We start from the raw sequence: 25570 nt of genomic DNA on the forward strand, positions 1-25570 counted from the left end.
GCATGTAATCCTTCAGAACAAGTGTCTAACCTCCGAAGCAGCAAGGCAGTACAATTGGACAGTAACTCACATTTCACTTTCCTCAAAAACAACTTGCATTTGCCATTCAGTTCCAAGTACTACCCAGTACTGTAAAAATCAAATCACAAACACAGAAATGCACCATCATTTCTAAATCATCACAGAATTCGGTTCTTCCGAGCCAACCGAAGTGTCAACGGGCATTCAGCAACAGAACTCCCATAAATTAACAGTGATGTAGCACTACTCACAGATAGTAACACGATGTAAGCAACCAAAATTCAGTTTCAGAAGAGTAGACAAGCAAACATCAGCCAGACCATCACTGACACAGGTATAGTACCACCACAACTTCAGTTCTAGATAGATATCAGCTTGTCAAAAGCAGAAGCTTCGGTCCTCACAACCAACGAGGAACGAGCCAACGAAGCGTTGGCAATCACCCAGCACAGACTACCAGCACTACTTGCAGAGAGATAAGCAGAGTTAACAGAGATGCAGATACAGAGACCAACTAGAGGCGACGGACGCATCATCAGTTCATCAGTCTAGGAGGAGGTGAACTTGGTGACGGCCTTGGTGCCCTCGGAGACGGCGTGCTTGGCGAGCTCGCCGGGGAGGACGAGGCGGACGGAGGTCTGGATCTCCCTGGACGTGATGGTGGGCTTCTTGTTGTACCTCGCGAGCTTGGCCGACTCCCCGGCGAGCTTCTCGAAGATGTCGTTGATGAAGGAGTTCATGATGGACATGGCCTTGGAGGAGATGCCGATGTCGGGGTGCACCTGCTTCAGCACCTTGAAGATGTAGATCTTGTACGTCTCCACGCCCTTCTTGGCCTTGCTGCCCTTCTTCCTGCCCCGGGTCTTCCCCTCGCCGCCGGCCTCCTTGGACGCCGTCTTGCCCGCCGGCAGCCGCTTCTCGGCCTTGGGCTTCTTGCCCGCCGGGGCCTTCTCCGCCGCCTTCTCGACCTTGCTCTCGGCGGCCGGCTTCTTGTCCGCCTTGGGGGCCATGGCTGCTGCTGCTGCTTCGGAGGTGGGAGAGGGGTGAGGTGTTTGGCTGGGAGGTGGGGAATTGGTGATGGGAACAGAGGCGGGGGTGGGGAGGGTATATAGCGGGGAGGAGGTGCGCGCTGATTGGTGGAGACGCCGGTGCCTCGGATCGATGACGTGGACGGGATGGTAGGCAACAGGAAACCAGCCGCGGCTGGCGGGAATTTTGGAATTTTTCCGCGGGGTGCTGCACCGTCCGGTTTGGGGGCGACTAAAATTGATTCACAGCGAGTTGTTACTGGGCTGAAGTTTTTTTTTTAATTAATAACCATGTATATTTTTTTTCATAAAGCAACAATGCTACTCCAAGGCTGGGTTTCCTGTTCAGTACAATTGATCCACGTTGATACAATAAGAGAGCACGAGATAATATAATTGTGCTGAAATTTTGCAGAAGATACTCCAAATAAATGAAAAATGGTGCTCAGCCTATTGGAGGCCCTTGTAGATGCCAACGAAACTGCTCACCACGAGAAACCCAGCAACGCCAAGGCATGCACCGGAGATCTATCGGATCCGGAATGCACCATCGCATATGGGCTTTCCGAGTCAGTGGACAAGGCCGGCATAAGCACCATAGCCCTCGGCTTTGTGACGAGTCGACAGGGGATTTTCCCATGCTTCCCATCCTCCGCATCAAACCAAACTAGTCGCGTCGTTGTGCGCCTTCTGCGAGCCATGTTTAGTCAGACTGAATTTGGTAACTATATGCTTCTTATAGCCACTTTGTTTGCACACTTGATGGTGTTTGTCGTTCATCCATTTATGCAGAAAAAGTTCCCGCATTTGCGACGGACAAGGGTTCCTTGGCCGAATTGGATTAGTATCTGCTTTCAATTCTGACTCAACACATGTTTTACAGAGTTTATTATGTATGTCTTTTTTTATCCATACATGCACCGATTGATTAGTACATACTAGAGGTTAAATGCGCTTTGTGGTCTTTACTTGTAGAAATGTCATTTTTTTTCTCTAGCAGGTTACTACGATCGGTTGTTCCATTTTGTTTTCATTACCTGCGTTGGCTTGGCCTTTAATTACTTTCTAGTGGTGTTCCATTTGTATATTGTGTTGGGGTGTTGCTAGAGGCATTATATGTTCTGGGAGAGAATGGAGTTGCTCGTTGCGTGGCCATGGTGTCCTTACACATTTCAGCCTCCATGCCAGCCATCGGTCGTTGTGTGAGCCCCTTCGAAGCTCCTATACCACACCGAAAACCATGAAACTACCACATGAACGCTCGCATGGGCCAGCCCACGAAGCTCCCACTAACTCAGCTCGGCCCCGTGATCCACGATCTTATAAAAGGTGGGTAATGTTTCTTTTGAATTTTTTTTAAATCAAAATATGTTGACGGACTTTAAAAACTATTGGGTTTCTAAAACTATGGAAAATTTTAAAAATGCTTCAATCTTTTTAAAATATTCATGGATAAAAAACATTCATAAAATTGAAATAAAGTTCACAAATTTTATTTTATTTTACAAACTTTAATAATTTTCATGAACTTTAAGAATATTCATGAATTAAAAAAATGTTCATAAAGTTAAAGATATGTTCTGGGATTTAAAAAAATGTTCACAATTTTTAAAATGTTCATACATTAAAATATGAAAATGTTCTCACTTAGGCAAGATGCCAATCGCCGGTTGTTGTGTGAGCCTGTCGCGAGCTCCTATTCCACACCGAAACCATGTAATTGCTACTATAACACTCGTATGGGGCGACCCAAGAAGCTCATGCTCACTCAGCTCGGCTCCCTGGTCCACTCACTTGCTTAGCATATTTTTTCCGGCATGCTCCATTGATATCTTATTAAAAAATGCATCTATAATTTTATTTTTAAAATGTTTGTTAAAGAAAAATATGTTAATGGGTTTAAAAAAGCTTAGATTTTTAAAACGGTTGCAAATTTTAAAAAATTAAAAATTAAAATTTTAAAAGTACTCATAGATTTCATAAAAATAATCACAAAATTGAAATAAATTTCAGCTTTTTTAATCCATGAGTTTAAGAATATTCAAAAAATTGAAAAAATCATGAATTTCAAAATATGTTATGGGATTTAAAAAATGTTCACAACTTTTTGAAAAAATCGTGATTTAAGATATGAAAATGTTCACATTTCGGACTCGATGTCAAAGGTTGGTCATTGTCTGAGCCCCTTGGGAGCTCCTATTCCACACCGAAACTAGAGCATGTCGAAGACAAGCACTAGAGCATGTCGAAGACAAGCAAGAACAATCACTCAGGACCCCAAACCGGCACGGTTGAACGAGCATACCAGGGCGCGTCGAGAGACTCAGATCAATCAACAAAATTTTTTTCCCACGGTGTCACTGGAATATAATCCCTTTTCATAAAACAAAACTGAATTTAGCAAAGGAGGACAGTAGGATTTTGAATTCATGTAGATCTCTGCCTAGCTTCTACGGTCATATGGTTGTAAGTTGGCCAAATATTACACACTTAATACCATATGCTACCTTTTTTTTTTGCAGGTAGTATATGCTAGCTATTTTATCCATCAGGTTTGGCCAAAGAATAACTTAGACCGACTATGTTGTTCGCCAAAGAATAACTTTCGGCAATAGGATTTGACACTTGAGCCGTGACCCTGAAGTGCGCGGTGATCGGCCCTCGTCACTCTCTAGTTATAACTGAAATTGGAGAGGAGTTGGACAGTCTGATGGAACTCATATAATGCTAATCCTAGCAGCCTGATGGATAATAGTGATGTTTAACTGAAGGTGTGCAAGGGGAGCAACTTCGCTGAGGGTTTGTCATGGGGGTGCTGCAAGGGGTGTTGGCATGTTCCTTGACTCACTCGAATCATCTCAGCCGTTGCCTAACTGAAGGTGTGCTGCTACAGCTAACTGAAGATGAAGACAGATTCACAGTTCCTGCCACTATCATTTGAGAAATAAAGTCTTGTTGCTGTAAAAAAAAATCTGTAATTGTACTCCATATCGAAAGTTCTAGCTCAACAAACAAGCAGAGAGAGAAATGATAATTCAAGTAACGATCTCCTCGATGAGGCAGCGGCGTCTCTTGCCGCCGATCTCGACGAGCATGGCCAGCAGGGCCTCGCACACCTGGGTGGCGTCGGCCTCGGCCCGGCGCCTGCTCCGTGTCGAGAACACCAGCCACGCGTGGTCCAGCCTCCGCTCGGGCCGCACCACCACGGACCCCGGCACCTCAGCGTCGCGCCGCGTCACTAGGCCGTCGCTGCTCTCCCCGTACCGCAGCCGCAGGTGGAGCGCGGTGACCGCCATCGCGGCCGACACCGGCATCACCACGGGCAGCTTCAGAGAAGCGAGCAATGACTCTGCATACTCGGACAGGAAGCGTGGCAGGGGTGCCACCGCGAGCAGCGGGAGGAGCTCGGCCTGGGCGATGCGGGTCAGCGTCGCGAGCACCGTCGGGGCAGTGCTGGCCTCCGTGTGGAAGGAGATGATCGGCAGCTCGTCCACCGGGAGCCTGTGCCTGGAAATGAAGTCCTTTCTCTTGTCGTACGTGAGATCCTCCAGAGCTCTCATGTCGCCCTGCGTTCGTCCACTTGTTAGGAAATATGCATGATATGAAATGTAATGAAATGAAGGGAACACAGACAGACCTTGATAAGTTTGCACACTATCAGTTCCATGATCCTCCTCGTCTCCCTGTCAGCGATCTGGCCTTCTCGAAGGATGTCGGAAGCCACTGGGGTGCCTCCATACGGGCTCTGAACCAGTGCCAGACCGGCAACCTTGCCCTTGAGCTCGGACCAGTACAACGAGAGTGCGGCAGCCGCATCCACTCCGCCCTTGCTATGTCCGAGGAGCAAAACCTGTTTGCCAGATCCCCAGTAGAGCTCCTCGATGTATAGTTTCAGTTCCCGTGCATTTTTCTCCACTGATGCCTGAACAAAATGGAAGGTAAGTGCAGACCTACAGGGGGTGACAGAACGAAACACAAACTTGTAAAGTATACACTGCAGAAAATACGAGGAAGATATGAGAATCAAAGAGACGGACATTCCTTGGTTTACGGCACATGCACAACACGAAACAAATATAGGTCGACAAACTAGAAAGATCTTGTATGCCACCCTGTTGAGCTGAATTACCTCACTATGAATCTTTGCAATATGGCAAGTAAGCCCCATCCTTGAAAAGAATCTTTTAGTGTTGAGAAAGTAAAGTGGACTGTGGTTGCTAAAAAGGCCTGCATAGAGGAACGCTGCGAGTCACCATCAAGCTACGATGACATAATAAGGTTATCTGTGAAAACTGAGAAAGATGTCTCACCAGGGATGAGCAAGTAAACCAGTGTATCAGGCAGGTAATGCATGCCATTTCTGAAAAAAACACAACGCAATGCAAAAGAATAACTGAATAATACTCCTACTAAACACTATGCCATTTCCTTATTAACTGACACTTCACTAGGCAGGGAAAACAGTTCACCTGACATCATGCAAAAGCTCCTGAAAGCGAGATGTGCCATCAACTGAATAAAGCGACATTTGAGTTCTTTGCAACCACCCTATATCTTCAGAAGAGCCTTGTAATGTTGTCCAGAAACGGTGCAAGGACCTGTGAGCATGCACCAGATCTTAGCAACCATCTGCGAACAGAAGTTTCACTGAATGGACTTGAGCACTTGGATCAACACAAAGAAGTTGGAAGTCAGGAAAAGGTAACCAACCTGGTTAGTTTGGTATTAATCTCATTTACAAAGAGACTGCACAGCCCTCGCAAATGGAGTGCCAATCTTTCCCCCAATCTATAGCCACGCAAAATATAGGATGACCAGCTAGCATATGATCTGATAGCACAAAATTGCAAAGTGGACGTGAGAAACAGCATTGATCAAAACACATGGTTAGCTAGTGTGATAAGAAATATTACTATATGCAAGCATTAACTTTAACTTATTAAAGAAGGCACAGGAATACTAAACCTTTGACAAATTTCGGATACGCCATTTCTGAAAATTGTGATCTCAGATATCCTATGTGCAGCCTGTTCTTCTGTAGTACTACTAATGGATAACTCTTCTGTGGTATTGCTAATGGACAACGCAGAACTCTGTCCATGAACATATCTTCCAGTGTCAGGCAATGATCCTCCATAGTAAGCAGAGAATTGGACTTCATGCCGTTGAGGAATCCAATCAATGCACCCAAACACATTTTCTATGAAGAAAAAAAAATACCAGCACATAAAAATAAAGGAAAACAACTCAACAGAAACAACACTGTACAGAAAACTCCCATCTTGATCAGATTTCTTCTAGAGTGGATGAAACACATTCTTGCTAGTATCTAGTACCTAAGTATCTAAGAAACAAAGTCATATGCCAGAATAAGTTTGCTCTAGAGAAGGTTAACTGACAAAACGGTGATTCAGAATCAACAAATAAACAAGACAGCAATGTGTACTGTACTATCAGCAAGTCTGTTTCCCTGATGATTTAAATCGATCAAAACATTGTAGGCTGAGCTTGGTACCTATGAATTGTGTCAAGTGTTGTCGTAACTGCCAAGCAAGGTTTAGGATGCGCTCAAAATAGTCCTCCATTTGAGTTCCAGATAGCGAATAATGGCGAGCATATCACTCTTGCTGATTCTCTTTCGCCCTAGAAAACAGGATCGTATCAGCAAGTCAGCATGTACTAGCAGAGGAGGGTGTGTGCCGTTGACACGATATCATCGCTCCTTATACAGTCATAGCATCAGGCAAGGCGTCTTTAATAGCAACAATCCTAGGTAGTCTAAAGTAGAGTGGTAATACTGGTGCTCTGGTGCTCTGTTTTTCTCTTGAAGGTTCTAGCACATACATAATTCAGAATTAGAGTGCCAAAAGCTTAGAGTCGCATGTTGACACGAAATCAATCTACTGCAATTTTAGTGAAACGGCATTCCTCGTGGTCATACTAATGGACTCGTAACGATTTAGCGAGGAAGGAAGTCATTTTTCCATTCCGCAAGAAAAACATTACCATTTCAGCGGGAAAGTAGCCCCTTTCATAGTGCCGACACTAGTTGCACTTCAGGCTTTTTTGTCGTGGTTTTCTACTGCCACATAACTCGGCAAGAACACCAAAAGATTACAGCTGAATGAAGCAGATAAACCATAGCAGGCAACACCATGAAGGACTGAATGCTCTGTATACTGCCCACGCGAGCTCGAAAAGAATTCACGCCAGTGAACAATGCATTCGATTTGTGGTAGCTAATGGGAAAGGAATCCGTTCTTCTCCCCGGAGAAGAAAAAAAAACTCTGCCGTTTCAGCAGCAAGGCTACCCCTTTGCTGCTGCGCCCAGTAGACCAAAGAGCTGAACGGCAGGGCTAGGATCTCTCTGTCTCTCTCGGGGGAATTCCGTCGAGCACGGGGAGCGCACCCCATAGCCCGCACACCAAGAACACGTACCTTACCGCGGAGAGACTCTTGGCAGGCAGGTCGCCACTTTCCTTGGGACTCCTCCTTCCGTTCAGTTGAGGGCGATCAGATCACGACGCCCTCGTCCACATTTTTGCTGGCGCGAGAGGAGGGGGATGGGCGCGCGCGCGGGCGGGCGGGCGGCAAAGTCAAAAGCGAACTCAAGGCGATCCGGGAGCGGGGAAGGAGTGGGGCTCCCTTATCCGGTGACGCGAGGCGGGCAGACGGGGCGGGCGCGCATGGCCGCCGCGTGGGCTGCGCACTCGCGCCTTCGCCCGTCACGCATGGCGGCATGGGCTGGGGGCGGCGCGCCAGTATTTCTGGAGCGCGGTCACCGAGGCCGGTGGCCGGTCGGCCGGTCGCACGCAAACGCAAGCCCCTATCCACTGCACCCATCCCATTCACCGCTCTCGAAGACTTTCGGCAGGCCCTACCTGTTCCCTTCCAAAGGATTATATAAGTACGGGAAGGAGCTTTTTTTTTTCTTACTCCCGTTTGAATTGGTGTAAATTTTGCAGTACTTCCTCCGTCCGAAAATACTTGTCCTGAAAATGGTTGTATCTAGATTTATTTTAGTTATAAATACATCCATTTTATTCATTTTTAGAACAAGTATTTCTGGACCGAGGAAGTACTACCTCCGTCCTGGTTTATTAGTCCTCATTGTATTCTGTGCCAAATTTTGAACACCAATTTAACTAACAAAATGTTCATGCGTGTCATAAAAATGTATATCATTGAAAACTATTTCAAATATGAATCTAACGATATAATTTTTGTTGACATGCATTAACATTTTGCGAGTTAACTATTTGATCAAAATTTGTCACAAATTATAAAGAGGACCAATAAATCAGGACGGATGTAGTATGTATTTAGCTCAACGTTAGGCATTTTATACAAACTTTTTAATTTGAGGTCGCCTAACTAAACCTTAGGTTTCTTAAAAATATATGGTTTTTATCGTAAGCGTCTAGTAATCGTTTAGAAAGTTTCAGACTCCTTCGTTTCAAGATCTCTTTACGCAGTTCATGTGGGATCTTAAATGGCAAGTAAATCCTACTTTTTCACTCAGGTTTTCCTGCTTTTACAATCTCGCAAAGCAAAGGAGTTTTCTTTTCAAAGTATCATATCTATTATAAAAGTTCATTAGAAATATAAATCATCCCTGAAATAATAAGAATTACATCGTGGTTCTTCGACCATCGAACAACCACTACAACCGCTAAAATGAGCTGTTTGTCGCCCCTCCCTTACCGGAGCCGGCCTGATCTTGTCCATGCCAATTGGGAAGTCTTCGTGCACATGCCCTAAAAGGACCAATGCCTTGGAGCCATAATCATCGCCATTGAAGAACCCTTGAAACATTCTTAAGTGAATGAAGCCAGATTTTGTCTCCATGCCCAGTGAAAAATCCAAGCCTCGCGCCGCACCAAGGAGACAATAGAAATTTATGTCGGAGCTCCGCCGAATTTGTCCCGATGGAAGAACTCAAGGAGGGTCCAAACTCGAAAGGACTGCAAAACTCTGACCTAAACTACTAGCCTGAGCCGAGGCACTAAGATTTCCCTCCCCACCACCAACCGCCGGAGCGGCAGGCGAAGGGGAGACGAATCCATGTGCTTGCCAACGGAGCCTAGAGGGGACGAGTTCTTTGCCCTAGCACCCCTTTCACGAGAGCGGGAGGAAAATAGTTTTTTTCAGTATCCCAAAGGAACTTTATTGATTCAAAAACAAAGACATGATTCCGATCAATAGCTTCATCCTGGTCATGTTTCAGAAGTTCGCCAGCCTGGAGCGAGGTCGACGATGCTTCTCCATGGCGTGTTGATTTCACACCATCGTGGATGCATGGTAATAGAAAAGAGAGGGGAGGGGGTGGCGAGGGGTTTGGATGACATAGGCATGCAGTCCATGAGAGAGAGGATTTGTAGCACGCATGGAACGGGGTACGCAAATTTGCGGCTGCCCAATTGCCTCGTGATTCAGAAATTGGTTTGCCTTTTGCATGTCCTTTAGGCCTTAATCACTATAGATAGGGTCCATATGCATAGTTATTCACAACTCCACCAATCCCACCTCCCATGTTTTTTCTTTTGTCTTTTAATTTTAAATCTCCTTTATCTTTTTGAATGATAAATCCAATATAGTATTCGTTTTCACATTCGTGTTGCTTGTGTCGAGGGATTTGATATAAGACAATATGTTTTGACATGTTTTAAAATTTTGTGTAAGTTTCAATAGCCAAAATTTCATATGCACCGATGAAGAAAGCACCAAGTTTCAGCAACCAAAAAAAAAAAACGTGCAGGGAATCACCAAGTTTCTTTTGCTTTTAGGGATCTTGAAACTTGGTAAATCTTGGTCATGAAATATGAAACGTGCACAGAATCACCACCGCCGTCACAGCCATCAGCTAGCTATCTCATCACCACCGCTCGAGATAATTACAACTACAGTACCTGTACTATCTGGCACGTAACAAGATGGTCCTGGCACTCGTTAGTTGCTCCAGTACGGTCCTCATATACGCAGATACGCTCCAAAATGGTCATGTGTACCTATCTCATACGAACCTGGCTACTCTGCTCGTACGCGCGAGGCCCAGACCGCGCGCAGACTGGTCGAGCCGAACTGCTTAAACCAGAGGGGAGGCGCACTGGTAGGCCAAAATTCCCCATTCCCTCCCCAACCTAAACCCCAAATTCCTCTCCTCTCCTCTCGATAGCATGACGGAGAGCCCCGTTTACGGCGCGGGCAGAAGCGTCGGCTCCCCCGTCAGCCGCGGCAAGGTTGGGCGTCGCACCCGCGGCGCCGGCGGTGCTATCGGTGGCTGGTGGTGTGGCGCCGCGGCGACGGCGAGCCGTGCCTCCGGCCAGAGACCGGGCGTGTGCTCCTCGCTCCCACGCTGGCGATGGACCTGCTGCAGACTCGCGCAGCCACGTGCTCTGGCGACGGCAGTTGGAGACCGGCAGTGCTGCTCGATGTCCTCGCGAAGAAGTGCCGCGTCAAGCCGACGGAGTTGGGCATGGAGGACGCCAGCCCGCCGTCATTACGTGCACACATCTCTTACACACTTGGATCTGCAGCAGCGTGGATACACTGGGCCTGCCGAGGCCGACGGCTCAATCTGTATTACGTACTATAGTAGTGAATTAGGATGTCACTATGTCAAGTGGAAGAGGAAAATTGCCAAACTGGCATGCTATGTAATGAAATTTGTATGCTACCTTTTCCTGGGAAGTTGCATCCTATGTAAATATGGCCAGTTATGTAATCAAGTTGAACTGGGATGTTATGTAATGAAGTTTGGTAGCTTATGGATGCAATTTTGTATCTTGTGAATGTTGTATAAAATTTACTGGGAATTGCAGCAAGTTTGTCAGCTTATTACTATGCTGGAAGTCCACTAGTTGAGTACAATGCATACTGAACTTCATTTAAATCATGCATGTTTCTATGTTCTCATACAGAACAGACAAATAGCAGAAATCATATGCCATTATAACAAAAGCATTCAGTTTGACAAGGTTTGCCTGATCATTACATGATCATGAACATAACATGATTAGTCTGACCAAGATTTAACAGGTTGGTGGAAGCAAATAAAGAAGTTCTGCAACTTAACAAAAGAAAACACATAACACTTCATGTGTCAAATGCTTATATCCTCTACTTCCTAAATATATCAAACATGCTACTTTTTCTTGGTTTCTTAAAATCTGTCCTGCCCTGACTGAAGTAAGGTCTCTTTGGTTGATGTGGCTGCTCCAAAGTGCTCTGCTTTGCTTGGCATTCATCCTGCCTTTTCTCCTCACTTGCCAACCTGAGATTTCCTTCCATGGATTGTTCCTTTCCTTCCTCAGCTTGTGCTTGTGCTCTGCTCCATTCTTCTGCTTGTCTCTTTCTCTCTTCCCAATCTTGTGTCCTGGATGTATCTTGCTGCAGATTTTGCTTCTCCCATGCCTGCTGCCTTGAATTCTCACCTTGAGCAAGATAATCTTTAAAACCTCTAATTCTTTCCTGCTCATCCTCTTGCATCATAAAAAATTGCATTTCTTCTGCTCTTAGTGAATCTTCAACTTTCTTTCTCTTTTCATCTGCAATTCTTTTCTTTTCCGCAGCCTTCACTTTTTTTGCTTCCTCTGCTTGCATCTTTTTAGCTTGCAGTGCATTCCTTTTGGCCTCTGCAAGTGCCTTCTTCTCCTGCTGCTCAGCCAACCTTTTTCTCTTCCTTTCTTCAATTTATTTCCTTTTTTCTTCTGTTGCCAACTGTTTTTCTCTCAGCACAGCTTTCTTTTTCTCCTCAATCTCTAACTTTTTTGCTGCTGCCTCTTGTTTCCTTTTCTCCGCAGCTTGCAAAATCTTTTGCTCTTCCTCTCCGATCTTGTTCAAAGCTGCATCAAACTTTGCCTGATCTTCAATCTCTTTTTTTTCAGCTGCAAGTCTAAGTTTAGCCAGTGCAAGCACCTCTCTTTTTCTATGAACATTTTCTTGTGATGTTGCAGTTGTTGGCTGAACAGGGGGTTGGCTTGGGACATTTTGTTCAATAAATGCAGATGGAGGTGAAGGGCCTGAATTAGGTGGTTCTATGATCTGGCTTGCAACATTTGTCTATAATAATTTAGGAAAATTAATTAGCTTGCGGTCATGAACTAGATGGTAGTAATAAAAATTATGAAATCAATTAGATACCTCTTCCATTAATGTCGTAATGACCTCCGCCTCATAAGTAGGTGGTTGTTGTTGTAATAAACCCTCATTTTGCATGTTCTGCTCCTGATTACAAAAACCATACAAATTAGTAAGCTTCTGGCTATGTAAAAAACAATTTAACATTATGGAGGTTGTGGTCAATTATATTACTTGTGTCATGGCCTCGTATTCTTCATCGAAGGAGGAAACTTCAGGTTCTGCTCTAACTTTCTTTTTTCTTAACTTCCTCTTGGGTTTTAGGCCTAATTTGAAATCTTTGCACCCACCTATGTTATGTCCTGCAGTGCCACAATAGCTACAATGGATAACACATCCACCTCTGCCAACTTTCCTCCCTGCCCTACCCTCAGTCTCTTCTGGTTGTTGCCGTCTGTTCTTCGCCTTTCTGCCTTTTTTCTTCTTAATTTTGGGAGGAAGCACTTGTCTGCCATACATTTTTTTTCCACTCACTCACATCTTTACACGGCAAGATTATGTGCTCGTAAGCCTTGCGGTAAGTCTCAATAGAGTAACATGGGTGGACCAATGTTTCAGGTGGAATATTGTCATATCTTGCAGCTGCAACCGCATGACAACACGGAATCCCAGTTAAATCCCACCTTCTGCAAGTGCATTTGCTCAACGATATGTCCACACTGAACTGCCTGTTTTTGTCTTGCACTTCAAAAATGCCCAGTCCAGTAGGATCAGCATGACATGTGGCTGCAGCATCAATATGTCTTTGCAACCTTTTTCTCACTTTGGGACAGATGGTACCATTCCATTTCAGCACCTCCAGTTGCTTACCATAGTGTCTGCCCATCATCTGTCCTTTAATCCTCTGTATCATGGTTAATATGGGGAGTTCTCTTGCATCTAAAATATACCTATTGAATACTTCGCAATTGTTGTTCAATAGTACATCACACTTGGGGAAATCTTTTTGAAATGCCCTTACCCATGTTTTTGGATCTAACTCCTCTAACCAATCATGAGCTTCCTTACTAAGAACTAGCATTCTGTCCATGTTCTCTCTAAACTGACCATGAGTAGTACTTCTAGCACATCTCCACAATTGATTCTTTAGCGCTTCTCCTTTAAAGTTCTTTGTGAAATTCTGCCATATATGTCTCACACAATATCTATGCTCTGAATCTTTAAATAGTTCTTGCACTGCCTTAATTAAACGCTGGATGTGAATAAATTAAATTAGTGCTAAATAATTACTAATTACGAAGCATATAGTAGAATATGAAGAAATGCAACCAAACTACCAAAGCATATATTACAAGTACAAGTGACTTACTTTTTGCTTGTCAGACATGACTGTCCAAAGTGAGGTGTCCACAATGCCAAGATCTTCTTTAAGAATAGTCAAGAACCATCTCCAAGCTTCTGTGTTTTCAACTTGCACAACAGCAAAGGCCACGGGATAAATGCAATCATTAGGATCCATTCCTATTGCAGTTAACAAAACTCCACCAAACTGAGTCTTCAAATGACAACCATCTAAGAAAATTACAGGCCTACAAGCTATAAGGAATCCCCTCTTGCATGCATCAAAAGAGAAGTAACACTTCTGGAATTGACCATCATCGGCGACTTGCAACAAAAAAGTACTACCAGGATTTGACCTCCTTAACTCAGCTGCATAATCCCACAACATGTTGTACTGAGCAATATCATCACCATAAAAAATGTCAAATGCTATTTTCCTTGCTCTCCAAAGCTTCTGCCTGTGAACCTTCATGTTCCACTCTTCCTGCACCATTGCTCCTAAGCCCTTCAAAGAAATCTTATCATCTGCTCTGACCTTGTCAACATACTTTGCAGCAATGTATCTGGCAGTGAATGCTTTAACACTCCACTTCTTTGTGCATGTGTGCTCATCTTTAAATTTTTTGACCTGAATTCCCTTGGTTCTATTGTCAAACGAAGCATATAAATACCAAGGGCAACCACCATTGCACACAGCTCCAATCCTTGTCTTGTCATTCTTGGGAAATGTTATTTGCAGCCTTTCCTTACAACTATACTCCCTAATGGCCTGTCTGATCAATGCAATAGATGGGAAAACCTGCCCCACATAGAACTTGGGGTCCTTCAAATCAACTTCGGTGAAATGTTTGAAATTGAACTTAATGTCATCATCATTATCTGATTCAGGCAGATCAAGACTATCATCCTCAGAGTTAGGATCCTCTACTAGCTCCTTCCCTGTCCTTGTCCCTTTCTTCTCATCACCGACAGCTTTTGCATCCTCGTTGATCAAATCATCGTCACCATCATTGAGGTCATAGTCACTATCAATTATTTCTGGAACATAATCCAAGTCTTCGCTATCAGTTTCGCTACATAACTCCTCGTCTACCTCCGTTGTACCTCTTCTACTCCTCTTGTCCCTTCTACATTTATCCTGCTCTTCATAGGACTGATCACATCAGGTGCTTGTGTACATGGATTTGCTAACACGTCATTACATCCTCCTCCACCAGAAGCAACATCATGAACAAGATACAATATCAGGTATTTGTGCCCTTCTCTAACTAGCTTGTTAATGCATTTTGTGTCATTATTGCTTGCAATCAACCTGAGCCCATCTTCATTCACTTGCATCCCAGGCAGCAACAAATAGATTTGAATTCTTCCTGCGGTCTCATAACACACCTTCTCTACTAATTCATAAAACATCTCCATACAAGCAACACTACTGGCACAATAATCATAGCAGACCTTGCGACCATTGAGATATGACAGATTACCACCAGTGCCCATGAAAGATCCACCATGGATGAACTCAATTGTACAGAAATCAGTGCCTGCATCTGTTAAACCAACAAAAAGTTCAAATTTTAGCCATTGGACATCGAACCCTAATCATATGTGTAAACCCAAAGCAAATGTGTGCCTAAATCTCCTAAATTGTATCGCAGAACGCACCAAAACGACTTAGTAAATGACAATCGAGGTAGTAACATGCCCAATGCAGCCATGGTGATCCAATCTTCTTACCATACTTGGGTACAGGGGCACCGCTGTGCCGCCGTATAGGATCACATGCCGCCATTCACGGCGGACGACGTGTCGTCGCCGCCGTGCGAGCTCCCACCGGTACGAACGCCTCTCGTCGCCTAGATGTTGCCAATCACCTGCGCCGCCATACGTCGCTGTCGCCTGGAGGATGAGATGAAGACGAAAGGAGCAGTTGGGCTCAAACTGGACGCACTCACGTGGGCAGGGGCCGATTTACAAATTAAGAATCAGTGCGGTCGACCAGCCCGCATGATGACGTGGGGCTCGTCGAACCTGGTTCGTAGCTTGATACGTACGGGGGGACTGTTTTGGAGCGTATCTGCATATATGAGGACCGTACTGGAGCAACTCACGAGTGCCAGGACCTTCTTGTTACGTGCCAGATAGTACAGGTACTGTAGTTGTAATTATCTCCCACCGCTCTGATTGTTCCGTCCATCGCAAGCACACGCGGCAGACGGTTCACCCGTGCCAGGAGCTCTGTTGGTCATGAGAACCTCGACAACGGGTGAGAGACTCCCACAACTTTCTTCATCCCCGTGAACGGTTGACGGAGCAGAACGGCAGCTTCGTCGACGCGGAAGTGCGCGGCGCCGCGCATGGGCATGGATTCAACGTCCAGCGGGGCTTCTGGGGCCATGCCGAGTCGTCGACAATGAAAATGATCGAGCGAAAAGGTGATGAACGCTCGCTCGCTAGCTTATTACACGTACACGTGAGCTAGCTTCTTCTTTGTAAATTTAAAAAGGAACGGATCAACATCAGCTCGCTTAGATTAGCCGTTAGTTATCTAGCTAGCTACTCCATCCGTTCCGAAATACTTGTCTTAAAAATCGCTGTATCTAGACTTGTTTTAGTTCTAAATACAACCATTTCTAAGACAAGTATTTCCGAACGAAGGGAGTAGCTTACAAGAGAGGATTAGGAAAGTTTCCCCTCTTGTAATTGACATGATTATAGTTCACCAAACCACTAAATTTTAGAGATAAAAATCCAAACGATTCATCTAGTAAAGTACTCCTTCTGTTCCAAATTACTCGTCGCAGAAATGAATGTATCTAGAACTAAAATACATCTAGATATATCCATACCCGCGACAAGTAAGGCATGACTCCATGTATACAGGACAACTGATGTCAGTGGAGATTCCACCGAATTCAAAACTTCTAAATACTTTGTAGCTCAAACTGCATATTTGAGTGAAAAATCGTTTTCACATAAGATTCGTCGCGACGAGACCTTCAAAACTCATATGAAAACGATATGTTTCGATAACTTTTGGGAGGGTCAAAAGTTACAAGAGCTAGGCTAATTAAGTTATCACGTCTGTGGTAGATAAGTTACCATCATGAATGGACACAGAAATTAACGGGGCATAGAAAATGGTTCCTCCAACCTTCTCCCACATGGATATATACATACCTATACTAGAGGACAAAAAAGTTGATGTCATCCTAGATTCTTCTATTTCGAAACTTCAAAATTTTTTGTAGCTCAAACCGTTGGTCCGATCGAAAAGTCATTTTAGCATAAAAGCAACAATGCGCCGAGACCTTCGAAACTAAATCTCATGTTGGTATGTTGCGATAACTTTTTTCGGTAAAAAATTTACTAGGCCTAAGCTAACTAAGTTATCAGTTTTGTTGTGTATATATCACCATGCTATTTACACATGAGTTATCAAGGGTGTTTTTTCAGCAACGAAACTACTCCACGCACGACGTTTAGTGAACGATCTCTGGAAGACAAAGCAATCAAATTGCTGGAGTTGTACTTTGTCTATTCGTGGATGGTGTGATCGATAGGGTCGTCCACAGATCGGGGGAAGGCTATCTTATGCATAACATCGATCTTTCGACAATCCCCTCACTCCTCCTGGTCAAAAAGTTATCACAGCTAGACTAAGTAAATTATCAACTCAGTTGTATGTATATTATGTTACTATTTACATCAGTTATCAGGGGGGTCAACAATTTTACACCGGATTAAAAAGTTACCACGACTGGGCTAAGTAAGTTATCATCTATTGTGCGTATATTACCATGCTTTTTTTAGTACACAGAAGCTACCGATGTATGATGTTGAACAACTTTTATCCTAAGGGTATGTTTTGTCAACAACATATCCCGGGGTCGAAAGTTACCATGGTGTTACATAGAAGTTGCCGTAAAGATTTCATTACACATTTTCCCTCAACACATCTCTTTCACCAAGCCCGCCTTTGATACAATGCTATACAATGCACAGATATTTCAGCGTGATTCACATGTCTATAAATTAGATCTCAATTAGTAAACTCAGACAAATGATTAAATATTCTAGTGGTTATCTTACTCAATCCTCAGCGGAAAGGTTGAGGGTTCTCCCACCTATGACGATCCTTTTACCGCAGAAAGACATACGATCCCTTTGTCCTTAAATGGAAAAAATCAGGCGTGTATCTTTCTCCTTAAATGAGAATTGAAAACCATTCTTAAATCATGAAAAATAAACTTTCTGCTTTAATGTGAATTGAAAACCGTCCTTAAATCACAGGAAGAAATCTTTCTGCTTTAATGAGAATTGGAACCATCCTTAAATCATGGGAGAAGATCGGTCGTAATTCTGGGCGTGGTTGATAAGGGCGAGCAGAAAAGTCGAAGGCGGGATCATGAGTGGGATCGAATAGTTACTCGGATCCATAGATTAACTCATGCGGTTCAAAATTTAGTTTTTTCGCTATTGTTTAATAAAGGACGTCAAAGTTAAAAAAAAGTACAATTTGTACGAGTAGTTTTCTTTTGGGGATATGTTTCTACTAACTAAACGGCCTTAGAGGTTCAAAAAGTCACTTTGATGGACGGGTGCATTGAAGTCCCATATTTTGAACAGTGCCAAAATGATATTTTAAAGTTTTGAAAAAATCTAAAAAAAACTCCACATGTTCATATGAATGTATGTTACACATGTGAAGATTATGATGCTGAAACAAGTAACCATGCGAGTTACACACTGAATGACAGAATCGTGATTTTGAAAAGATAAGCAGTGCATGTATTATTCACTATTTAGATATCGTCATTTCCTATTTTTGCATAGCTCACATGCTTACTTATTTCACTTTACGCATGTGTAATATCCATCCACATCCATATGATCATGTAGAATTCTCTTCGGAATTTTTTCAAAATTTCAAATGTGATTTAAAATTATTTAAAATAAAGTCCTCCAATGCAACCATGTTCCAAAAATCCACTCTCCTAGAGGCTGTCGGTACTCTGCAGGTACTACTGGTGGTGAGCACTTGGCTAGCTAGTCGAAAAAGCCCACAGAGTCACTCGTCGTACGCCACACACCCCAGACACAAGCCCGCCCAGCGCCCACGCCGCCCGCCCGCCCGCCATGTCGTCCGCCGCGCCCGCGCCGGCGCCGGAGGAGCAGCCGCCGCGCCCGGTGCGCTTCGGCATCATGGGATGCGCCTCCATCGCGCGCAAGCTCGCGCGGGCCATGCTGCTGGCCGCGCCCGCCGCCGCCGTGGCCGCCGTCGGCAGCCGCTCCGAGGCCAAGGCGCGCCTCTTCGCTGCCGACAACGGCCTCCCCGCGGCCGCGCGCCTGCACGGCTCCTACGAGGCGCTCCTGGACGACCCGGCCGTCGACGCCGTATACCTGCCGCTGCCCACCAGCCTCCACGTGCAGTGGGCCACCGCCGCCGCCGCGCGGGGCAAGCACGTGCTCCTCGAGAAGCCCACCGCGCTCTGCGCCTCCGACCTCGACGCCATCCTCGCCGCCTGCGAGGCCAGCGGCGTCCAGTTCATGGACTCCACCATGTGGATGCACCACCCCCGCACCGCCAAGATGCGCGAGCTCCTCCCCGCCGACGTCGGCGACGTCAGAGTTGTGAGTTCTTCAAGCTGAATTTCTTGCTGTAATTTTTGTTCTCTGTAACTATCTAGATAAATACTATTCGATTGTTGATGTGGTCCATTGCATTTGTGTTCTAGCCGGCCTAGATGGAGATACATTACCAATAATTTGTGGATCTTGTCAGGTTGACTTACTATTGTAGTGCATCTGCTTAAGCGTCAAAAGATTCTCTAGTGAACTCTGAACTAACTGCAGTTTGTCGTTGCATCCAGCCAGCAGTGGCTAGTTAATTGCCCTTTGGTAGCCAAAAAACTTCTTTTTTTACAGTCAAAACAGAGCTCATTTTATTCATCATGCAGCAGTGCACGATCGTTCTGAATACACCTTAAAGGAAGGCTAGAGGTGTGACATGCCACACACCAGAATTACAACCATTAACATGATGCTAAGCACATAAGTTTGCCTCCCTCGGGGTCAGTAGGACAGATCAAACTCCTGGAAGGATAAAATGAGCTCATCAATCTGACTGAGAATGCCCATGATTTCTGACCTCTGTTTCTTCCGAGACTTCCACATACTAACCAGCACTTGGCAATCAGTTTCAACATTGATCTGCTGCCACCCTTCTCTGGCTGCAATTGTTACCCCATCTCTGAAAGCAAGTGTTTCCGCTGTTGAGTGATTTTGAACATTTTCGTATCCCCTTCCAGCAGCAAGCACAAACTCACCATCAAACCTTCTCCCAACCATCACTGAAGCAGCACAACATGATACTTTAGTATGCTTGGAATCTCTGCTACTGAATTTGGTTTGTGTGGTGACTTTGCCTATTGAAGAATGCCGAATTTCTGTCTGACATAGTGGTGGAAGATAAAAGGATTTAGTTCCAAAGTGTATGCGTGAGGGAATATCACTTGGTCAGCAAAATTACATTGTAAAGTACTAATCTCATTTGTCTATAGCTTCATAATGTTCTTACACTTCTTTGCAACAATTCTTCTAAAAAGTAAAAACTATATGAATATACGATCTGGTATGGAGAGCCAATTCATTGTTCGCTACTGGAGCAAATGTTTACTGACAATGATCAACCCTATACTGACAACACATGTCACGATAAAATTTGAAATTAGGATGTTCACATAACAGAGGAAAAAGACAAATTTCAGTTTGCAGAAACCAAGGACATGGAAAAGAAAAGAGATGAAAACTTCATTCGGCAAGATTCGACAACTACCTTTATATAGTTGCCAAATTGACAATGGGGAATGTGCAGCGAATCATATTGTGTTTCTAGCACCTGATACCATCATCTTAGTTGAGATATAGATTTTGTTCGATTGTTTCCTTCCGTCAAACTATCCGTATGCCATTTTCTCGTCGAATCCTATGTACAAAATAATCAATGAAGCTGTTATTAAGCACGGTACGTCATCTAGCTTTTGATATCTCAGTTGTCTAATTATTGAGCACAGTGAAGATGAATGACATTTTGTTACTAGCAATTGGAACTACGGAAACACCTCAGACGAACCTGTCATCGTGTAGTACCTCAAAACAATTTTGTGACACCATTAGTAATAATTTAATATGACATCTACCCATCCTTGCTTAGTTTACTTCAAGGGACAGCGATGTCTTGTTTCTTGGACTTCTCTCTTGATTGAGCTGTAGATTTTGTTCATCCTGCGTTGTCCTCTAGAATTCCTTGAAAGTCCTTATCATGATTGGCTAATACAAATATTACAGTGACCCGGTATAAGCATGGTTCCACAATCTCTGTTTGCACTCTCTAGCAGTGTGATGTTTCCTTTCTTGATATGAGTATAGCTTCACAACTGTTTGCGTTCACTTAATTTGGGCACTTCTATAAACCATTGTTTTTTCTTCTGTTGCTTCAGATAAACAGTCTGTTCAGCTTCCGAGCAAACGAAGATTTCCTCCAGAATGACATCAGGGTAAAGCCAGACCTCGACGCCCTGGGCGTACTCGGCGATGCCGGGTGGTACTGCATCCGCGCGATCCTGTGGGCCGTCGACTACGAGCTCCCGAAGAACGTGATCGCGCTTCCTGAGCCTGTCAAGAACCAAGCCGGCGTGCTCATCGCCTGTGGCGCGACGCTCTACTGGGCCGACGGCAAGATGGCCACCTTCCACTGCTCGTTCCTCACCAACCTCACCATGGACCTGACCGTCATCGGCACGGACGGCACGCTCCATGTCACCGACTTCATCATCCCGTACGAGGAGAAGTCCGGCCCGTTCAGCGTGGCCTCCAGGTCGAACTTCGCCGAGCTCCACACCGGATGGGTTCCGCAGCCGAGCAAGCACGTCGTCACGACAGACCTGCCGCAGGAGGCCCTGATGGTCAAGGAGTTCTGCAGGCTGGTGCAGGGCATCAGAGACGGCGGCGCCAAGCCTGAGGGGAAGTGGCCGGCCATCACCAGGAAGACGCAGGTTGTGATGGATGCAGTGAAGGCTTCCATTGACAAGGGATTTGAGTCTGTCGATGTTGTGAGCTAAAATACAACACATAGCTGGGCATTCTGGTGATATGTCTTCCAGGCCATAGCGTATGTTTGCTCAAATCGTACTTGTACGCAGCGCAAAACTACTTATATTGGAATAATTCGAATGATTCTTGTCATACTAAGGACAGCGTTGCGGTTATCAAGTTGAATGGTATATTGCTGCGGATTTATTGTGTGATACATTGGCAATATGGATGCTTGCGTGGTCCACGTACTAATGTTACCGTTCATCTTAAACTCAGGATTTGACAATGGATTTTAGGTTCCTCTCTGGTGTTGCATGTATACTCCAGCTCAAGGAGGATAGTGCCTCGCCCTCTGATGTCAATGGTTCGCCCGTCACCGATCTGAACCGTGCCTCCAACCGAGCGAGTTAACTCAGGGTACTGGTCCTTGTCATCGGCCATGTGGTTGCTTACTCCTGTATCGAGGTACCACATGTGTCCCACCGTGTTCGTTCTCTGCTTGTATGAAGGTGAACCTTCTCTTCGATGAACCGTCATTAAGGGGAGTGGTCATGACCAACGTACGTTACCCTTACCCCAACTAATGCGCCATGACCGGGGGCACCCTAACCAACAAGTGGTTTTGGTCCCCAGTCGCCAAAGATAAGGGAGCAGCCGACACCTACCTCTGACAGGTTCACATACGGTTTATTTTTGCTCCCCATATCCCTAAAACCATAACCGATCTGGAGGAACGTTGCACGACTGGAAGATCATCTCCAAGCTTTGCCGCCGTTCTAGGGCAGTTCGGTGGCGCCCGGAGGGGCATTGCTACCCGTTGCGACCGTCTACACCAAGCCTGCATCAAGCATGTGTGTGACTTCGCATCGACTGCTTCCTTCGGTGGTAAAATCCTAATTCATCTCTCTGATCGATGCGATTAGGTGATACAATGAATAGGCTTAAGATCCAATCACGTAAATCGTAATGAGTTGAATCTAACATGGTGTGGTCTACATATCAAGGCAGATCTTCGTACTCTACTCGTCGTCCTTGACTGGCAACAAGGGAGATGTGCAAGCAACACTGGATACCTGCTCCGTCCTCTTGGAGGTGGACATGCCATCTCCATTAAAAGCCATGAAAATATTTACTTAGCTAGTGTATATGATTATTGTGTACTACCGTAGACATGATGGCATGCAATTTGGAACTATATGGACCGCTGTAGGGCTAGCAAATCTGTTTTTCTATACCTTAATATATGGATCTATTAATAATTTTTTATTTATTAGCCAGTGATGATGAGCACTGATTCTTTCTTCAGCAAAAACATTGGTGGCTACACGAAGTGTAGTTCTAGAAGTATGGAAATGCATTTCTATGCTTTCAATTGCACACGAAGTTGGCCCCATCAGAAGATCGATGCTGCCGTGTTGACCCTTCCCCCTCGCATACACATGGCTTGTACCGAAGAATATGAATTATGATGTCTTTTTGTGTTAAATAAAAGGGAAACGTATATTTTTCATCCTTCAATTATTTTAAAAGTATACAAATGGTCCCTCAACCTCAAAACCAATAAATCTAAGTACCTCAACTTTTAAAACAGGATAAATTTAGTCTCTCATACCGCTTACCGTGGTATCGTGCAGACGTGGAGTGGTTTTTGACTCGGGATTGACAAGTGTGCCCCCCGTGGGCGGCACTATGCCGAGAGATCCTGCTGTCGCCCGGCCACATCGGCAAATGGCCAGTGCCGACGAGCGCCGGGGAGCAGAAGCAAGCGGCTCCGCTGCATTCGATGCCTAGGACCGGACCATGATGAGGCGCCTTGAAACTTGGGACGCGGACGTGCAGCGAGTTTGAGCTACGACAAGATCGCGCGCCCACCAGTCAACTGCCAGACACAAATGTGCACCGGCGCCTTGCAGGAGCTCGCGATCCCCGTCTCCTGTAAAACGTCTCGGTTGGTGCCCTCCTTCCATCCAGTTACAGCCATGTCAAGTCCAAGCTCAACATGAACTGAAGAAATGTAAGTGCAAAGTTTGTTTTTTGAGCGCCTGCACGAGCAGTCATACTCGGAGCGCTTGTGCACGAGCACCAGCGGTGGCAGCGACAAGAGCACAAGAGCATCGTCCTGCCTCCAGCACTCCAGCAGCTACCACGTAGGCAGGAAACGCTAGAAAGGCGGCATCCTGCACAGGTTGTTGTTGGGCAGCCTCATCGTGGAGACACTGAGCTGACGCGCACCGAGCCGTGCCGCCGTCATATTCGCTCAGTGCGCACACTGCCGGGCGCCGTCGGCATGCACTGCCGCCACTGCTTGCGTGTTTCACCTCCCATGTGCACTGCTGCTTGATGGGCATTATGCCGAGCACCTTTCGTGCATCTGTCTGAATCAAAAACCACTCCACGTCCACACAAAACCACCTGAGGGATTAAACTTATCCGGTTTTAAAAGTTAAAAGGACTAAGCTTTTCTGGTTTTGAAGTTAAGAAACGATTTCTATATTTTTGAAAGAGTTGAAGGATGAGAAATATACTTTTCTCTAAATAAAATAAACTAAGATGTTTTCTTTCATGTGAGCGACTTTAATTGTATCGTGTTTAAAAAAGAGAGGGTATGATCGCTAGTTGCATGTGCACATTATTCAAACTATTTATTTAGTTCACATTTAAATATTTTTTAAGGATGTCACATCTAAACTCTCACAAATAACACAGCAATAAGGAACAAAAAAACTAAGACAAAAAAAACAAATATAATGAACATAAGATAACTATGTCACATCTAGATGTGTTCTAAACAAACCTTCATTCAATGAGTACGTACGTCAAATTATTGAGCAAGCATGCATTCATGTACACCAAACCGAATCGATTTCGTTTCGTGTGTTTGCCAGTCAAAGTCAAACTCGCCTTTAAGTTATTGTTTCTTCCTTCTCTACGTGCATGTGCTGGCTCGGTCCGATTTGGGTCCTCGATCGTGTCCGATCTGGTAGCTCATCCCGTTCTGCACACGTATTCGGTTTGGTGATTACCATACATATTTCTTTCTCTTTTTTTTACGAGAAAATTACCATACATACATATTTCATGGGGACTGATTTGCGGCCGGAGACTTGCAAGGATTCCTTGCTAGCTACATACCTACTTATAGACAGTGATGAGGACATAGATCTGGGATAGAGTAATAGGCCTGACCTATACGCCCTACCTAAGGTTCTTGTCCTAGAAGCAAAGAAGTTCAAGAGTAAACAAGGTGGATCTAATAAAGGCGCCGAGCGCAATCCACTCGACCTATCATTCACTCGGAGACTACTTCTTCTTTGAGTCACTCGACTATTCAATCACTCGACCATGTAAAAGACCACTCGACGTACAAGAAGACCTAAAGCCGTTCTGCACAGCAACGGTCGGGCATTTACTCGTATATCTAATGATCATTTGTAGCACTTTATTACAGACGTTACCTGTAACGTTCTATCTTTATGAACATTGAACCCTGTGTAACGGAGGGGAGCTGGGGTCCTGGCGCACTCTACATAAGTCACCCTCCTCCTCTGGGACAAGGGTTCGCATCTCCTGTAACTCACACGCATATAATCCAATCGTCTACCTCCGGACTCCGAGACGTAGGGTTGTTACTTCCTCCGAGAAGGGCCTGAACTCGTAAAACTCGCATGTACAACTCCTCCATAGCTAGGATCTTGCCTCTACATTCCTATTCCTACCCCCATTCTACTGTCAGACTTAGAACCACGACAGTTGGCGCCCACCTTGAGGCAGGTGTCTTAGCGACTTGTTGGAGAAGTTGCGATTTTTCCAATCCCCATCAACATGGTTTCAGGCGGAGGTTTGGCCGAGGGCCGCGAGATCCGTCTCGGCGCACTCGTATTCGTCACCGACGAATCCGCTTGGCTCCAAGAAGCGCCACTCGATATTGAGGCGCTCCCCGTCCGCGGGGCAACGCACTTTCACGCGTGCGTCCGTGGCGTCCTCCTACGGCAGCCGTCGACTCAGTA

General features: G+C 45.1%; 3 protein-coding genes and 1 pseudogene across 4 annotated transcripts; 1 reads left to right on the forward strand and 3 right to left on the reverse strand.

Moving 5' to 3' along the window:
- Positions 1–358: 358 nt before the first annotated feature.
- On the reverse strand, positions 359–1103 carry LOC125528660 (histone H2B.2 pseudogene; annotated as a pseudogene).
- A 2858-nt stretch (positions 1104–3961) lies between these two features.
- LOC125528631 (uncharacterized) lies at positions 3962–7908 on the reverse strand. 2 transcript variants are annotated; one of them, XM_048693081.2, is made up of 9 exons: positions 7493–7908; positions 6565–6692; positions 6015–6249; positions 5760–5879; positions 5519–5647; positions 5360–5409; positions 5179–5276; positions 4687–4971; positions 3962–4615 (listed from the first exon to the last, which is right to left on the reverse strand). In XM_048693081.2, the coding sequence occupies exons 2-9, from the start codon at positions 6632–6634 to the stop codon at positions 4085–4087; spliced, it is 1518 nt and encodes a 505-aa protein (XP_048549038.1). In that variant the 5' UTR covers positions 6635–6692; positions 7493–7908; the 3' UTR covers positions 3962–4084. The 2 variants fall into 2 exon arrangements, with proteins under 2 accessions (XP_048549038.1, XP_048549033.1); XM_048693076.2 differs by having other exon boundaries at positions 7488–7907.
- Positions 7909–11741: 3833 nt separating this feature from the next.
- On the reverse strand, positions 11742–15258 carry LOC147992581 (uncharacterized). The gene is made up of 8 exons (XM_087539073.1): positions 15204–15258; positions 14574–15016; positions 13919–14187; positions 13426–13488; positions 12969–13078; positions 12363–12490; positions 12192–12275; positions 11742–12110 (listed from the first exon to the last, which is right to left on the reverse strand). Exons 1-8 carry the CDS (start codon positions 15256–15258, stop codon positions 11742–11744), a joined length of 1521 nt encoding a protein of 506 aa, XP_087395199.1.
- Positions 15259–18573: 3315 nt separating this feature from the next.
- Positions 18574–21775, forward strand: LOC125528666 (putative oxidoreductase At4g09670). Its single transcript, XM_048693111.2, has 2 exons — positions 18574–19100; positions 20969–21775. The coding sequence occupies exons 1-2, from the start codon at positions 18606–18608 to the stop codon at positions 21587–21589; spliced, it is 1116 nt and encodes a 371-aa protein (XP_048549068.1). The 5' UTR covers positions 18574–18605; the 3' UTR covers positions 21590–21775.
- The last annotated feature ends 3795 nt before the right edge of the window (positions 21776–25570 follow it).

The sequence above is a fragment of the Triticum urartu genome, chromosome 1A (assembly GCF_056163025.1).
Source record: "Triticum urartu cultivar PI428250 chromosome 1A, HENAU_Tu73, whole genome shotgun sequence".
Classification (NCBI taxonomy): Eukaryota; Viridiplantae; Streptophyta; class Magnoliopsida; order Poales; family Poaceae; genus Triticum; species Triticum urartu.